General features: G+C 49.7%; 1 protein-coding gene across 1 annotated transcript in view; it reads left to right on the forward strand.

Annotated features, from left to right (window-relative positions):
* Nucleotides 1-16992, forward strand: part of PKD1 (polycystic kidney disease 1 (autosomal dominant)) — a gene marked incomplete at its 5' end in the record, with an annotated part of 100363 nt that overhangs the window by 38799 nt on the left and 44572 nt on the right. Inside the window, 5 exons of the mRNA XM_015415598.1 lie at nt 3437-3580; nt 4736-5015; nt 7557-7773; nt 11246-11405; nt 11636-11788. Of these exons, the coding sequence (XP_015271084.1) occupies nt 3437-3580; nt 4736-5015; nt 7557-7773; nt 11246-11405; nt 11636-11788 (954 nt within the window). The remainder of the gene's footprint in view (nt 1-3436; nt 3581-4735; nt 5016-7556; nt 7774-11245; nt 11406-11635; nt 11789-16992) is intronic.

The raw sequence follows: 16992 nt of genomic DNA on the forward strand, positions 1-16992 counted from the left end.
AGTGTTAGCTTTCTTTAATTTTAGAAGTCCTCACCCCCACATGCCGGCCTTTGATCAGAATGGTTGCTTAGGCCGGCAGCTGAGAACTGTCACCTCAAGGGGTGGACAGCTTGCAATTCAGAGATCTATTCTGGTCACAGCTTTCTCTTGGCTGAATGGCTTTCCTTCCTGCACAGCCCCCACCAGAAAAAAAAAGTTTGTCGCACAAGCCACAACATCTTGGCTTTGGGCCCCGCTCAGGACTGGACCAACGGCAGCCCTCTGGGGATGGCCTCTCAAAAAGGTATTTCCCAGCCCCTGAAGTAGCTGGGAGGTATAGGACTGAGACAGAGGGCTGAGCCACTAAGAGATTAGGAAAGGGGTGGCACGGGGTTAGGGGTGCATGCAGGGGAGGAGGCGGGGGAAGAGCGATGGCTCCAGAGCAAACCCATTTATGCAGGAGCCAAATCGCTCGCTCACAACTTTAATGCCAGTAGCTTATGAAGTAGAATTTTTGCTCAGAGGACTCCACAGCTTAGAGGGAGCATTGGTGCAGAGCGATCATTCAGAATTGCCGATTGGTCTTGCTCTTCACACCCTTCTCGCAATTTGAGTAGAAGGAGAAGGCCAGCGCTGGCTGCTGGCGCTACTACCAGCTTTTCCTGTAACTGTTCCTCTGCTGCCATGGAAAAAAGAGCAGGCGGAGATGGGGGGGGGATAGGGGTTCCTCCTCCCCTGTGTGTGTGTGTGTGTGTGTGTTTTAATCACCGTGCCTATTGGTGGGGGCCTGGGAACAAAAAAAAAAAAACCGAACAGCAGAGGAGGCATCTACAGCCAACAGACCTTCTGGTTTCCATCACCCGTGTGTGCGCTTTTTCGGAGAGGGCTGGCAATGAAAGGCGCACACATTTCGTCTGTCGAGTGGAAACTGCCTTGATCTTTTCTCTTCCCCTCCCTCCTCCCTCCCCCCCCCCCTTTTGGAAGCAGAAGAGGCTGGAAGGGAAGGGGGGGGGGAGAAAGCGACCCAGTCGGATTTGATAGTCTTTCAAGGACATTCCGTACTCTTCTCCCCACTCTCTCGCATTCATGAATGCAAAACAAAGCTTCGGCTGCGGGCAGGGGATTTGCGAAGGCTGCCGGAAACCTGCTCTGCCGAGGGCTGTCCTGTTTCTTTCGAGGGCCTGCTAGGTTATAAAAATGCACCTTTTCCCCTATTCCTGTTGAATAGGTCTTGTTCAGTCAAGGAGGGTGTACGCAGCACAGAATTCTGTTGGGATTAGAGAGGGATTAGGAGGTGCGGAGCAGTGTTCCTTCTAAGCTGAGTTAGTGTGAGCTAGCTCGCAGTTTTTTAGCCTCCGGCTCACACATTTTTGAGGAGCTGCGGTGGCTCAAGTGGTTAAGACGCTGAACTGCAGGCTGTGGAAGGTCGGTAGTTCAGCAGTTCGAGACCCGGGTTGCCGCATGACGGAGTGAGCTCCCATCACTAGTTCCAGCTCCTGCCAACCTAGCAGTTCGAAAGCGAGAAATTGCAAGTAGATAAATAGGGACCACTTCGGTGGGAAGGGAACAGCGTTCCGTGCGCCTTGGTGTTGGGTCATGCCGGCCACATGACCACGGAAACGTCTTTGGACAGCGCTGGCTCTTCGGCTTTGAAACGGAGATGAGCACCGCAACCCTAGAGTCGGACTTGACTGGCTTTCGAGCAAGGGAACCTTTGCTTTACCTTTTACACACATTTTTGCCTCCGCTCAGGAAGCGATGGCTCCAGGGCAAATCAGTTTCTGCAGGAGCCAAATCGCTCGCTCACAACTTGAATGCCAGTTGCTTATGAAGTAGAATTTTTGCTCACAAGACTCCACATCTTAGAGGGAGCATTGGTGCAGAGTGATAATTCAAAATTGCCGATCGGTCTGAAGAGCTTGCAGTGGCACTTTTGCGCAGAGATTTTTTGAAGAACTCCGTGGCAGACATGGCATGGGGCGGGGGAGGTCGCGGGACAGCAGGGAGAGGACTAGAAAAGCCATTCCATGTGGAGAACAGCTGGAGACGGTGGGTTTCCCTCCCCATCCCATTTGCCATCTTTCCTCTGGACGGCCTTCGTCTCTCAGAACACATCAAAAGCTATTTTTAAATTGATGCCCTGTCTGGCTTTGAAGCCAGTTAATTTTTTAAAAAAGGAGATCCGTATGGCATTTCTCCAGAGACAGCTCCAGAGACATTTCTCCAGAGACATGGCATTTCTCCAGAGACGAACAGTAAAACGACAGAAAATTTATCAATGAAACGATGCAGTCGTAATAACCGGTGGAACCTGTGCAAATCTCAGTTTGGGGGTCTTAATGAAAGGTGGCCATTTTTCTCTTCCGGCACTACCGAATACCCCTTCCCCATTTCCCTGGGGAGTTTGGGGTCGCTCAATGTGGGGGGAAGCACAGGAAGGAAATAGGGAGATAATGTATGTAGTTTATTTATTTATTTATAGGTTTAATTTATACCCCGCCCTCCCCGCAACGTGGGCTCAGGGAGGCTTACAGTCAGGCATAAGCCAGTATCAAATATAAAACATTTTTAAAACCATTTAAAAACTCAACAGGACAATAGCATTATTATTAACAAAGTGCTCTGTTCTTCCACAAGGTGGCATATTGCAACTGCCCCGCCAGCTCAGCGTCGTCTGCTCAGGGAGACCTTGGTGTTCTCTCGTCCAGGACCAGGCTGTGATGGTAGTGGCGGCTCCTACTCAAACGCCTGGCGGAAGAGCTCCATCTCACAGGCCCTGCGGAACTGTGCAAGGTCCCGCAGGGCCCAGATCTCCTCCGGGAGCTCGTTCCACCAGGTAGGAGCCGCCACTGAAAACGCCCTGGCCCTGGCAGTGGCCAGCCTGACTTCGCTGGGGCCTGGCATCGCCAGAAGTTGAGTGTGGGGTCGTCCTAACCCCATAAACGTTGCCGTCAAGGTCAAAAAGATGGCCAAGAATTATTGGGGGGGGGGGTTTGTGTGTGTGGAAAAGGCTGCTCCAGTCCCAGCAGGAACCCCCTCCCCCCCCATGGAGATGTTGCTTGGAGTTTAGGTGGTCTCTCTGGTGACTACTGAAAAGCATATTGGCTGTGGAGAAACTTGGCTTTGGAGAAAAGGGGTGCCTGTCCCATTTGATGCCTGAGCCATCTGGGTTTTGGCCACTGTGTGACACAGAGTGTTGGACTGGGTGGGCCACTGGCCTGTTCCAACAGGGCTTCTCTTGTGTTCTTGTGTCTGGGGCAGAGATGCTCTGTCTTCTTGGTGCTTGGGGGGGCCACAGTGGGAGGGCTTCTGGAGTTCTGGCTCTGCTGGTGGACCTCCTGATGGCACCTGGGTTTTGGCCACTGTGTGACACAGAGTGTTGGACCGGATGGGTCATCGGCCTGATCCAACATGGCTTCTCTTCTGTTCTTAGGCATCTCCTTGCTTTCTTTTCCAGGTGTTGATCAAGAAAGGGACGGTCCCCATCGTGGCTTTGGAGTGCGTCTCCTGCAAAGCCCAGTCTGTCTATGAAGTCAGCCGGAGCTCCTATGTGTACCTGGAGGGGACTTGCTTGAACTGCCAAAACAATTCCAAACTGGGGGTAAGGGGACTTCCAGGGTCAGCAGAGAAGAGCCTGGCACAATTTGTGTGCCTGTTACAGGATGACTGGTGCACCCCTAGTCCACAATTTAATATAATGTTTCTAAGACTTGGGCCCTCTCCCTGTTGTTGGTCCTCCAGAAGAACTGGTTGGCTACTATGTGAGACAGGATGCTGGACTAGAGGGACCCTCACTGGTCTGATCCAGCAGAGCTCTTCTTCTGTTCTTACCAGGAGAAGGGCTCGGCCTCTGTGCCCTGTTGTTGGCCCTTCCTGTTGTTGGCCACTGTGTGACAGGAGGCTGGACTAGATGGACCACTGGTCTGATCCAACAAGGCTCTTCTAATGTTTTTATGAAGGCCTTTACCTCTGTGCCCTGTTGTTGGCCCTCCAGAGGACCTGGTTGGACCCTTTGTGAGACAGGACGCTGGACTAGATGAACCACTGATGTGAGCCAGCAGGGCTCTTCTTAAGCTCTTTTCAGGGGAAGGCCTCGGCCTTTCTGCCCTGTTGTTGGCCCTCCAGAGGAACTGGTTGGCCCCTGTGTGAGATGGGATGCTGGACTAGAGGGACCCTCCCTGGTCTGATCCAGCAGGGCTCTTCTGATGTCCTTATAAGGGGAAGGCCTTGGCCTCTCTGCCCTGTGGTCGGCCCTCCAGAGGAACCAGTTGGCCTCTTTGCGAGACAGAATGCTGGACTGGATGGACCACAGGTCCAATCCAGCAGGGGCTCTTCTGATGTTCGTCTCTCTCTGCCAGGCCAGGCAGGTGCCTCTAACATGGAGCTTTCAGATCAAACCTCCGAGATCCCACAGAGATCCCAGGCCAACCCACTTTTTATTTCCTGTGTTTTTGTGTTCCCTCTTATGAAATGCTTCATGGGCGGGTGATGTAATGCAGGAGGCTAAAAGCGGATCACAGGGTGGAAGTATTCCCATCAGACGCCTTGGACCCGTTCCTGTCCTTTTTGGCCCAGGCGCATGAGGAGCGGTGCTGCGGCCTCAGCCAAAGATTCGACTGGAAGCTTGAATGTAGAAACCTTTTTTTCCCCCTCCCTGGTCTGAAAAACACCAGAAGTTTCTCTTTAATTTTCAGATTATGAAACTGAAACGTTTTTCCCTTGGCCTTTTCTTTCTTGTTGCTTCTTCTCCGCACAGCGGTGGGCTGCCCACAGCTTCAAAAACAAGACGCTGGTCTTGGACAGAACCACCACGTCGACGGGAAACGTGGGGATGAATCTGGTCTTGAGGCCGGGGGCCCTGAAGGACGGCGAGGGATACACCTTCACCTTCCACATCACAGATCTGGCCACAGGGGAGGAGGGGTACGCCTCCATCGACCTCCTTCCGAACCAGCCACCTTTTGGGGGCTTCTGTCGGCTGTCTCCCCTGGGGCGTGTCCAAGCACTGGCGGCAAAGGTTCATTTTGAATGCACAGGTGAGAACTTGCCCACGGCTCCATCCAACACTGGCTCTGAGAGCAGGTTGTCTTTCGTTTCAGGGGTTCCCAGCAGGGGGGAAGAGAGTCCGTGGGGCACAGCACTGGGTTCATACAAAGCTTCTTACACTCGCATGGAGCGTGGCCACGCTCAGTCAGTGTTCCCTCTAAGCTGAGTTAGTGTGAGCTGGCTCACAGTTTTTTAGCCTCCGGCTCACACATTTTTGCCTTAGCTCAGGAAGGAGGGCTCCAGAGCAAACTAGTTTGTGCAGTGGCCAAATCGCTCGCTCAAAACTTTAATGCCAGTAGCTCACGAAGTAGAGTTTTTCCTCACAAGACTCCACAGCTTAGAGGGATCATTGCTCTCAGCCCAACCAATGTAACACGGTCATTTGAACAAAGTTTGAGTCCAGTGGGAGCCAGTTTGGTGTAGTGGTTAGAAGCGTGGACTCTAATCTGGGAGAACTGGATTTGATTCTCCACTTCTCCACATGCAGCTGCTGGTGTGACCTTGGGTCCGCCATCGTTCTCTCAAAGCTGTTGTCTCAAGAGCAGTCCTCGAAAAGAGCTCTCTCAGCCCCACCTACCTCACAGGCAGTGTTCCCTCTAAGCTGAGTGTGAGCTAGCTCACAGGTTTTTAGCCTCTCACATTTTTAGCCGTTTGATACTGTCCATGGGGATTTCTATGAACTATGGTGCTGGAGAAGACTCTTGAGAGTCCCTTGGACTGCAAGAAGATTAAATCAGTCAATCCTAAAAGAAATCAACCCTGACTGTTCCCTGGAAGGCCAGATAATGGAACTGAAGCTCAAAGACTTTGGCCACCCAATGAGAAGGGAGCACTCCCTGGAGAAGACCCTGATGCTGGGAAAGACTGAAGGTCAAAGAAGACGGGGACGGCAAAGGATGAGATAGATGCAACAAACATGAAATTGAGCAAACTTCAGAGGACGGCGGAAGATCGGAAGGCCTGGCATGATCTGGTGCATGGGGTCGCGAAGAGTCGGACTCGACTGTGCGACTGAACAACAACACACATTTTTGTCTTAGCTCAGGAGGGATGCCTCCAGAGCTAACTAATTTATGCAGCAGGCAAATCGCTCGCTCACAACTTTAATGCCGGTAGCTCACAAAGTAGAATTTTTGCTCACAAGGCTCCACAGCTTAGAGGGAGCATTGCTCACAGGGTATCTGTTGCAGGGAGGAGAAGGGAAAGGAGATGCACTTTGGCTAGCCTGCTCCTCCTCCTCCTCATCTTCTTCAGTGGCACCTTTAAGACCAACAAAGTTTTATTCTGGGTATAAGCTTTCATCCCCAAGATGGCGCCCACCAACCTTTTTTTTAGTACCTACCAAGTGTTTTTATAGAAAGTGGGCAGGGCCAGGTGGAGCTAGTGCTTATGATTGGCTATGCAGATTAGGACTCATACTAAGAAACAGAACTTCTGCCTTAAACCTTGAAGAGTTGCTATGAGAGTTTGGCAAATCCCCGCTCCCTGACATTAAAAAAAAAAAAAAGATACTGCTCATCAATGTTCCCTCTAAGCTGCGGAGTCTCGTGAGCAAAAATTCTCCTCTGTGAGTTACTGGCATTAAAGTTCTGAGCAAACAATTTGGCTACTGCATAAATTAGTTTGCTCCGGAGTCACCCTTCCAGAGCTAAGGCAACACAGAGTGAGCCGGAGGCTAAAAAACAGTGAGCCAGCTCACACTAACTCAGCTTAGAGGGAACACTGCTGCTCATACAGCCAATTCGGCTCTGAACAGTGTCACACTAAAGCTAAAAATAGAGGGAGATTTATTTAATACATGTGCCTATATAAAATAAAATGTAGTGATTTTTAATCTTAATCGACTGAGAAAAGAACTTGGCGACTGCCAATGTGATATTAAAATCCACCCCTGCTGAAAGAAACCTCACATTATCCAGTTCACATCTAGAGTCCTGGATGTAAGATTTCATCCAACCGTCTCTTGCCTCGTTAAAAGCAAATCACATTCGAACAGACAATGTCGAAGGGTGTCTATTTGGCCAGAACCGCATTGGCACAGTCACTCAATAACTCCCCGAACAGAATAGCATTCAATCTAGCCAGCGTGCAGCGTGGAACTGTCAGGAAATCAAAATAAGATGGAAGAGACTGTAGTAACATTAAACCCAAATATAAAGGTAGGCACACTTGCACCTGCTGATGTGACCTTGGGTCAGACGCAAGCTCTGGCACAGCTGTCCTTGAAAAAGAGCAGTTTGTGTCAGAGTTCTCTCAGCCCCACCCACCTCACAGGGTGTCTGTTGTGGGGAGGGGAAGGGAAAGGAGTTTGTAAGCCGCTCTGAGACTCCAAGTGAAGGGCGGGGTATAAATCCAATCTCCTCTCTTCTCTTCTTCTTCTTGTGGCCACTCCCACTTCTGTGTGTCAGAATTCCAAAGATTTGCAGGTGCCAGAAGGGGAGGAGGAGGAGGAAGCCCGGGCAGTCCCTCCCCAAGGGGAATCTGCCTCCCCCTTGCCTGGCTGACGTCTTCACCGTGTGTTTCATTTTCAGGCTGGAGGGACAACGAGGACGAGGACACCCCCTTGGTGTACATCCTCCTGGCGACACGTTGCCGGACCGGCCACTGTGAGGAATTCTGGGTGTACAAAGGGAGCCATTCTGAGCACGCTGCTTTCCTGCCGCCAGGGTTCCAGGAGGGCGCCTCCCTGGTGCACGTCTCGGTGCTGGTGCAAGATCAGCTGGGAGCGACCGTGGTGGCCCTCAACAGGTAAAGGGAGTTCCTTCTTTCTCAACAAAAGGTGGTAGAACCACAGGAACGGGTGAAGCTGTCCTGTACCAAATCAGACCATTGGTCCATCACAGTCAATATCAACCACTCAGACTGGCGGCATCTCTCCGAGATCTCACATCAACCACTAGCTGATCCTTTTAACCGGAGACGCCGGGGATTGAACCTGGGACCTTCTGCATGCCAAGCAGAGGCTCTTCCACTGAGCCCGTTTACAGCTCTCCAGGGTCTCAGGCAGAGGTCTTTCACATCACTGCCTGCCTGGTCCTGTTAACTGGAGATGTTGCTGGGGACTGAAACTGGGACCTTCTGCATGCCAAGTAGAGGCTCTGCCACTGGGCCACAGCCCCTCTTTACAGTTCTCCAGAGTCTCAGGCGGAGGTCTTTCCCATCACCTGCTGCCTGGTCCTTTTAACTGGAGAGGCCGGGGACTGAACCTGGGATGCCAAGCAGAGGCTCTACCGCTGCGCCATGGCCCCTCTTTACAGTTCTTCAGGATCTCAGGTGGACGTCTTTCTCATCACCTCCTAAGTGATCCTTTTAACTGGCGATGCCAGGGATTGAACGTGGGACCTTCTGCATGCCGAGCAGAGCCACTGAGCCCCATAAGAAGGTCTGTAGGAGGCTTCCAAAAACCCCAGTGCCTCACTAGGGCCACTTTTCCACTGTCATTTTTGTCACTCGTTTATCCCTATTGCTTTGGGTCCCCCCCCCTTTTCCACACGTGTTTTGCTCCCTCTGAGAGTGTGGAAGTGGCCGAGCACTTGTGACTCTACTCCAGGGAACTTTGACTCTTGAAAGCTTATTCCCCCCAAAAATCTTATCGGTCTCTAAGGTGCTACTGTACTGGAATTAATCTGATCTACTACAGACCAGCACGGATACATACTGGAAGACTCTGCAGAACTGACTTCACGGGGTTATTTTCCCATTCATAATGACGTGCGCACAAGCAAAGCTGTTTCCTGCCGCAGTCCGGAGATGTCATTATCTTTGCATCACCACTCTTTTCTTTCTCTGTCCTCTTGGTGACGAAAGAATACATTCTGCAGCTCTGCTATAGCTAACAAATGAAGCAATGTCACTTTAGCGTGTTAAGAGTTAATGCTCTTGTAATGCTTTGTTCTGTCAGTAGGTGGTAGTCTAGAGTTCGTTACAAGTTCACGTTGGCAGTAGCACTGAAGCAATTGTATTTCAGAAGATACTTTTGAAAATAAAGCATATAATCCATGTCTGGTAAACTCTACAGAGTCCTGGTCATATGCTCAACAGGGCTTGTGCTAGTGGGGGATCTGCCTCCATGCCTAGATGCATCCCCCCTTCACTTCCTTCCAGTTCGCTGTAGTGGTTAGGAGCGCGGACTCTAATCTGGATTCCCCACTCCTCCACATGCAGCTGCTGGGTGACCTTGGGTCAGTCACAAGTTCTCTCAAGAGCAGTTCTCTCAGAGCTCCCTCAGCCCCACCTACCTCACAGGGTGTCTGTTGTAGGGAGAGGAAGGGAAGGAGATTGTAAGCCGCTCTGAGACTCCAAGTGAAGAGTGGGGTATAAATCCAATCTCCTTCTTCTTCTACTACTACTGCTTCTTCTTCTTTTCTCATGCCCCAAGATTGAAAATTTAAAAGTAATTCCCTGCTGTACCTTCTTGTAGAGTTTCCCCCTATTCATCCAGATTTACAACTCCTTTAAGATACTACGTGATTCTGGGCGGCAGGCAGAAGATCTGTCCAGGCTGAAACGAAAGCCTGTTCTTGGGTTGTAAATCGAAGAAGAGCCCTGCAGCTGCGCTAACCCATCCTGTCCGTTTGGCATGGGAGAGAGAATGTCATGTTCTGTCCGCCCTGGCGATCAGCAGCTGCGCTGTGATGAATGGGCTACAGCCGGAGACAAATTGGAAACATAACGTTGAGCCGTTCATCGTTAAAGAATCCCTTTGTCCTTAAGCACGCAACGTGGCGTCCTGTGCTCTAATTGGCGCTGTGGATTAATTGGGGAGGGAATGAATTCAGAGAGTAGATAAGAATTGGGCAGATGGACAAAAGTCTGTAAGGATAGGGTTTGAATGAGAGCAGGGTTTGGCAGGTGCGTGGATCATGCGAGAACCTTGGGAAACAGCTCACGATCAAAGAGCCCGCGGCTGGACTGCTTCTACTCCTTTAAGGATCCACAGAGATCATCTAAGCCAGCTCGAAACAATGCAGAATCCTACCGGATCTGGGCACTGGAGTCAGGCGTGGCCTTCTCTCAAGACAGAGGGGTGTTCTTGACATAGGGCCATCGACACATTTGCTGTCTTTCAAGGCACTCTTGGCTAGACCCCTTCAGAGTTGTGTGGTCAAATGGTTCAAAGCTAACCTCCCCCCCCAAAAAAAATAATAATCCTGCACTTAGGAATATAGCTTTTCAGGAACAAGACCTCTATTGTACCTAGTTTTCTACAGGCAGCGGTTTTAACACAACACCGGATAGGTTCTTTTTCAGCATGGAAAAGCATGGTGTAGTGGTTAAAAGCAGCGGACTCTAATCTGAAGAATCCAGTTTGGTTCTCCAGTCCTCCTCCACATAAAGCCCTGCTGGGTGACCTTGGGCCAGTCCCAGTTCTCTCAGAGCTCTCTCAGCCCCACCTGCCTCACAAGGCGCCTGTTGTGGAGAGAGGAAGGAAAGGCGATTGTAGGCCACTTTGAGACTTCTTAAGGCACAGAAAAGCAGGGTATAAAAACCTATTTTTCTCTTCTAGGCTTGGCTGGGGAGTAGCCACGTGGAGGGTAGGCCCGTAGCCAGGATTTTGTGGCATGTGGGGCAAATTGTTTCCTGGTGGGGTTGAAGTTCTCAGTGCAGAAAGAAAAGCCATTTAGCCAGTAGAAAGCTGTGACCAGGATAGATCTCTAAATTGCGAGCTGTCAAACACTTTAGATGACAGTTCTCAGCTGCTGCAAATCAATCACTTCTGCCAGCCTAGGCAGCAATTCTGAGAACAAGCCAACAGGTGGAGGTGATAACTTCCGTAGTCAAGAAAGCTAACACTGAGGCAGAAAAACTCTCTTCAAGGAGACCGGTTTCTTGACATGGAGTTAGAAGGGATCCTAGAGGTCACCTACTCCAACCCCCTTGCTCAGTATGGGAATTACTCAACTGCAGGACCCCACTTTGCTTAAAGGAGCGCACGCTCTAAAGGAATGTTTTCAAATGATTGGAAAAAACATTTACAGGAGAAAGTCTTGTGGGTCTCTGCCTTTAAGAAAGGGCCCAAAAGCCCCAGTGCAGCTACAGGCCTGGTGAAAGGTCACCTTGGGCCAGTCCCAGTTCTCTCTCAAGACTCTCTCATCCCCACCTACCCCACAAGGTGCCTGTTGTGGGGAGAGGAACGGGAAGGCTATCGCAAGCTGCTTTGAGACTCCTTAGGGCAGAGAAAAGTGGGGTCGAAAATCTTCTCCTTCTTCTCCTTTTCCAGCACGATAGCCATCACCCTGCCCAGCATGCCCAACGGATTCCACAGCCTCCCGCACTGGCTGTATAACCAGACTGAGGTGGTCCTCCAGGGCTTGGTCAAGCAGAATGACCCGCAGCAGGTCATTGAGTATTCGCTGGCTCTCATCACCATCTTGAACGAGGTATATAATGCAAGCTGCGGGTGGGGACAGGGAATGAATGGAAGAGAGTCCTTTTGGACACAGGCAATGCCAGAGAAACACACGTGCACCTTTCTCTTCCCCCCCTGCTGTGCCAAGAGGACTCCATGCTCTTGGAAAGAGTATCCTTGCTGGATCAGACCATCTGGTCCGGCGTCCTGTTTCCAACAGCGGACGGCCGTTTTTATTCCCCCTCTCTTCCCCAACTGCAGTACGAGCGCTCCCTGCCTTCAGAAGCCAGAGCCGAGGACGAGGAAGACTTCCGTGCCTGGATGCGGAGGAACATCACAGAAACCCTGAACTCCATGAAGGTGAACACGGTGGACGACATTCGGCAGATCACGGCGGCTCTGGCGCAGTGCACGGTAGGCGGCCTTAGGACCTGCGTGTGCAACAGAGAGATTCCCCACTCCTCCTCCACATGCAGCGCTGGGTGACCTTGAGCAAGCCACAGTTCTCTCAGAGTGGTTCTCTCACGAGCAGACCTCAAAAGAGCTCTCTCAGCCCCACCTACCTCGCAGGGTGTCTGTTGTGGGGAGGTGGAGGGGAAGGAGATTGGAAGACACTCGTGAGACTCCTTTGGGTAGTGAAGGGTGGGGTATAAATCCAATCTCTTCTTCTGCTTTTACCTCACAGGGTGTCTGTTGTGGGGAGGGGAAGGGAAAGGAGTTTGTAAGCCACTCTGAGCCTCTTTGGGTAGTGAACGGCGGGGTATAAATCCAATCTCTTCTTCTGCTTTTACCTCACAGGGTGTCTGTTGTGGGGAGGGGAAGGGAAAGGAGTTTGTAAGCCACTCTGAGCCTCTTTGGGTAGTGAACGGCGGGGTATAAATCCAATCTCTTCTTCTGCTTTTACCTCACAGGGTGTCTGTTGTGGGGAGGGGAAGGGAAAGGAGTTTGTAAGCCACTCTGAGCCTCTTTGGGTAGTGAACGGCGGGGTATAAATCCAATCTCTTCTTCTGCTTTTACCTCACAGGGTGTCTGTTGTGGGGAGGGGAAGGGAAAGGAGTTTGTAAGCCACTCTGAGCCTCTTTGGGTAGTGAACGGCGGGGTATAAATCCAATCTCTTCTTCTGCTTTTACCTCACAGGGTGTCTGTTGTGGGGAGGGGAAGGGAAAGGAGTTTGTAAGCCGCTCTGAGACTCTTTGGGTAGTGAAGGGCGGGGCATAAATCCAATCTCTTCTTCTTCTCCTCAGTGGGGGTCATTTTGTCAGAGTTTGCCATTGTGCGTCCTCTTTCAGCCTGTCCTCTTCCATGCCCTCTGTCTGGCTTTTGTGTCCCATCCTTCTTGGGTCCCAATGAGGGTTGCCCTTTGGCCACTGGCGGGGGATTGGGGGGGTAGGGTTGCCAGATCCAGGTTGGGAAACTCCTGGAGATTTGGGGATTGAACATGGAGAGGACAGGGACCTCCATGGGGTACGGTGCCATAGAGTCCACCCTCCAAAACATCCGTTTTCTCCAGGGGGAACTGATCTCGGTAGTCTGGGGATGATCTGTAAAACCAGGGGATCCCCAGGTCCCACCGGGGCATCCCTACCTCCCAACCTGCAGCAAAGAGAACCAAGGAACGACAGAGCTGTGGGCGGTTCTGCACTTATTTCTCCTTGTTCTGTCCAGATGCCTCATTGCCCTTGTCTGGATTACGAGAGACTGAGAATGGTGGCCTTGCATTGTCTGCAGGGTCCTACTTGATTAGGAATCCCCCCCCCCCGACACGGCAGCAGTGCCCTGAACAGAATCTGTGTGGAGCTGTTCAACCCGCCCAGTAGGGGATGTCCCCCAGGCGTCTTGCGCACCGTCCTCAGTTAGAGATCTTTCTGAGCTCCTTCCACCTCCTCTTCTTCCTCACAGGGAAACGAAGACATGAGCCAGAGCCCAGCAGGACTTCCCAGAAGGGAGCCATTCGCCCCCCAGGGCTGATTCTCCTGCTCTCCCTCTCCTGCCTTCTGCTCTTCACGCCTTGCCAATTTCTTATTTGGGGATACTGTCCACGGGGCAGCAGCCTGCCATTCCCAATTACAGCTGACAGCGTTATTTCATAAGCAAAATGAGAACGGTGGCTAATTTTGCTAGGCCCGTCGCACAGAACCGTGTCTCTGACTTGCTTCTGGAGCATCCTCGGGGGGGTGGAAGCTGTCTTGCCATCTGTGAGGAAGCAAGACTCGGTTTTATGCCAGGCGCCTCTTTCTGGGAGTGACGGTGCCAGGGACAGAGTGAGCAGGCGATCGGGAGCTGGCGGCGGGGTTGAGCATTGGCCAGGTGTTCCCGTGTCTCTTTTCACAGCAAAAAAAGCACAAATGCTAATTTTGCAATCTGTCGCTGGAAGAAACCTGTAATACCGGCAAAGCAATGTAGACATCTGCTACCTTGGAAAGGTATGCCCATCCTGTCTCCTGGCACTGGAGTGCAGGCAGGTCTGGCTACAAACCCTCAAACGAATTGTAATGAATGCTGTCTCGAAGGTGCGTGAGAGATGCCATTGGCATGAAAGTTACCAACAACGCGGTGTGGGAGGAGAGCTTGGATTGGTACTCAGGATGTCGTTTATACCTGATGAATATTCCAAGAGCTTTCTAGGTGTATTCATAATTGATAAGTGGCAGAAGCTGACGAGAAGGTTTGTGTGACTGAGCCTCCAAGCACAACCACCAAATCCTTGTTCAGATATAGATGGGAGAATAGGACGGCCTGATAGTAGATCATGGGTTGGATCCATTGTTCCCTCTAAGCTGAGTTAGTGTGAGCTAGCTCACAGTTTTTTAGCCCCCAGCTCACACATTTTTGTCTTAGCTCAGGAAGAATGGCTCCAGAGCACACTAATTTCTGCAGTAGCCAAATTGCTTGCTCACAACTTTCATACCAGTAGCTCACAAAGTAGGAGTTTTGCTCACAAAACTTCACAGCTTAAAGGGAACATTGGTTGGATCTTGTGTTAATATTGCGCGGTGTTAGCCCACTGCAGACCGGGCACGGGTGCAAGGGTATCCAATAAAGACTGGAGTCTTCAAGGCTTGTGTAAAAGTTATTTACAGTTTATTTACAGTTTACACATAGATGCCACAGATCTATAACCAGACTTAACTGCAACACTGAATGTTGACACTCCCCCTTAAGTCTGCGTTATCATTCCAAGTTTGTGTTTCAACACTTCAAACTTCTTACCATCAAGGCATTTTGTGACCATGTCAGTCATATTACATTTCTGATGTACAGTGGTTTAGCTACATTAAGCCCTGTACCATTTCAACATTTACATTCATATTTACATCATGTTTATCTTACAATCACTTTGTTATTTACATTGTTGGTTACAATAAACATCCCTGTTGCACTCAACCTTTATTTACTGCTCCATATGTTTGCTTTATTTATTTATTTGATTTTTATCCCGCCCTCCCGCCGAAGCGGCTCAGGGCGGCTTACAGCAATAAAACAATAAAACAACTCATCTAAAACCAAATTATACAAACATTAAAACCACAATTTACACACAGTATAACCTACTCGACCATAAGGTGCTACATACTCAATCCAAGTTGCCATTGCTTTATTCATTGCTTTATTCATTTGTCACAGAGAGTCATCATGTTTCTCAGCCCTTGTATCTCAAAATACCCCTGGGCAACCTTGTTATTGCAAACCTTCCGTTTGCCTTGAACCTTGCCTCCTTCTCAGGCAGTTTTAACATTTTACTGTAGCACTCTGGTTCCTTTACAAAAACATGGTTTACCACAAACCCATATCTTTCAGGCGGAACACCCTTTGTACTGCGTTCAGACACTCGGTAAAACTCTTTCACTTTGCATATTATTTGAGGATTTCTCATCCTTTGACACAACCTCCTGCTTAGTTACACCATCAACCACACTCTCAGTGTTCACTGTGCTTGGCAGCACAACCATTTGGGGTAACTCATTTGAATGAATCCTTCTCCAGCTATCATGTTCACAAAAGCTAGCAGACCTTCTGAAACATAGCTTGTGGTACTGATCAGCAAACCTGTAGGATTTCATTCCAGGTTGGTATCCTAGAAACACCAGCTTTTTAGCTCTTGCTCCCCCTTTCCTCCTGTGCTCCAGAGGAATGTTCATCTAGTCCACCCCCCTGCACAATGTAAGAAACTTACAAATACCTCTTCCCCCACACCCCCAATGACTGCTATTCTATGCCCAGAAGATGACAAAAAACCTCCAGAATCTCCAGCCAAACTGACCTGAAGAAAAATTGCTTCCTGGCCCCAAAGTGGCAAGCAGAATTTCCTTGGATATGTAAGAAAGGAGAGAGCTCTTGACAGAAACTACTCTTTTTCAAGAACAGCTGTGTCAGAAGAACTATGGCTTGCCCAAGGTCATTCAGCAGGTGCATGTGGAGGAGTGGGGAGCCAAACCCAGTCCTCCCAGATTAGAGTCCGCGCACTTAACCACTACACCAAATTTGGTATCATCTCCAGAGGAATGTTCACCCAAGCCTTTGCACCAAAGGTTCTTAGGTAATCAAGTTGTGGAAACCTGTTATACATCATCTTGTATGGAATATTGTCCACTGCACTGGACCAAACCCTGTTACTCACATAGCAAGCATTTTTTATAGCTTCTGCCCAGTATGCAATACCCAGGTCAGAATCTTTCAACATGGCATGCATCATATTTTGTAATATTCCATTTTTGCGTTCAGCTAGGCCATTTTCGGCTGGGGTGCAAGGATTGGAAAATCTGTGCTTTATACCTTTTTGATTCAACCAATTTTCAAATGCATTTGAGGTAAATTCACCCCCCAGGTCTGTTTGAATGGCTAGCACATTCCTAAACTGATTCAATACTCTTTTGTACCAGTATTTAAAAGTAGTGTACACATCAGACTTCCTTTTCATAACATATACCCATGAAAAATGTGACCAGTCATCTGTGATAATCAACACATATTGGGTTCCCAGAATGACTCTTGGGGAAAGGTCCCACCAAATCTGCATGAACCAGTGCTAAAGGTTTCTCAGACACCCTTTGACTTTTCTTAGCCACTGGAAAAGACTTTGATTTGGTCATTTTACAGATTTCACAATCAAGATAGTTTTTACACTCTTTTACATTTCCCTGACCTGTTAGGGCTAGGGTTTTTTGGATAGTATTAAAGCTAACATGACCCAACCGTCTATGTAGCAAGTGCTGGCAATTGTTATGCGGGTTGATATTTGTAACAGCTTGTGCCTTAGCATCGTTATCTAATACATACACATTGTTCTGCAACTTGCCAACTGCACACACCTTGTTTGCTTTCATAATCTTGCACTCTCTGTTAGCAAACAATACATCAAATTTAGCTGCATTAAGACATAAAACACTCAAAAGATTATTCTCAAGAGCAGGCACACATAGGACCCCTTTAAACGTATGGTTCAGACATGGGAAATACACGTCACCCTGGCAAGTGACCTTTGATGGTGTGCCATTTGCTAAATACACATGGTTTAAGTTAGAGTCCCTCTTATTCAGTAGCAGACCCTCATCCCGACAGAAAACCTGTGATGCGCCAGAATCAAGCAGCCATGACATATCAGTGGCCTGCTGCTGAAC

Source organism: Gekko japonicus, unplaced genomic scaffold (genome assembly GCF_001447785.1).
Source record: "Gekko japonicus isolate JY-2015 unplaced genomic scaffold, Gekko_japonicus_V1.1 scaffold2547, whole genome shotgun sequence".
Classification (NCBI taxonomy): Eukaryota; Metazoa; Chordata; class Lepidosauria; order Squamata; family Gekkonidae; genus Gekko; species Gekko japonicus.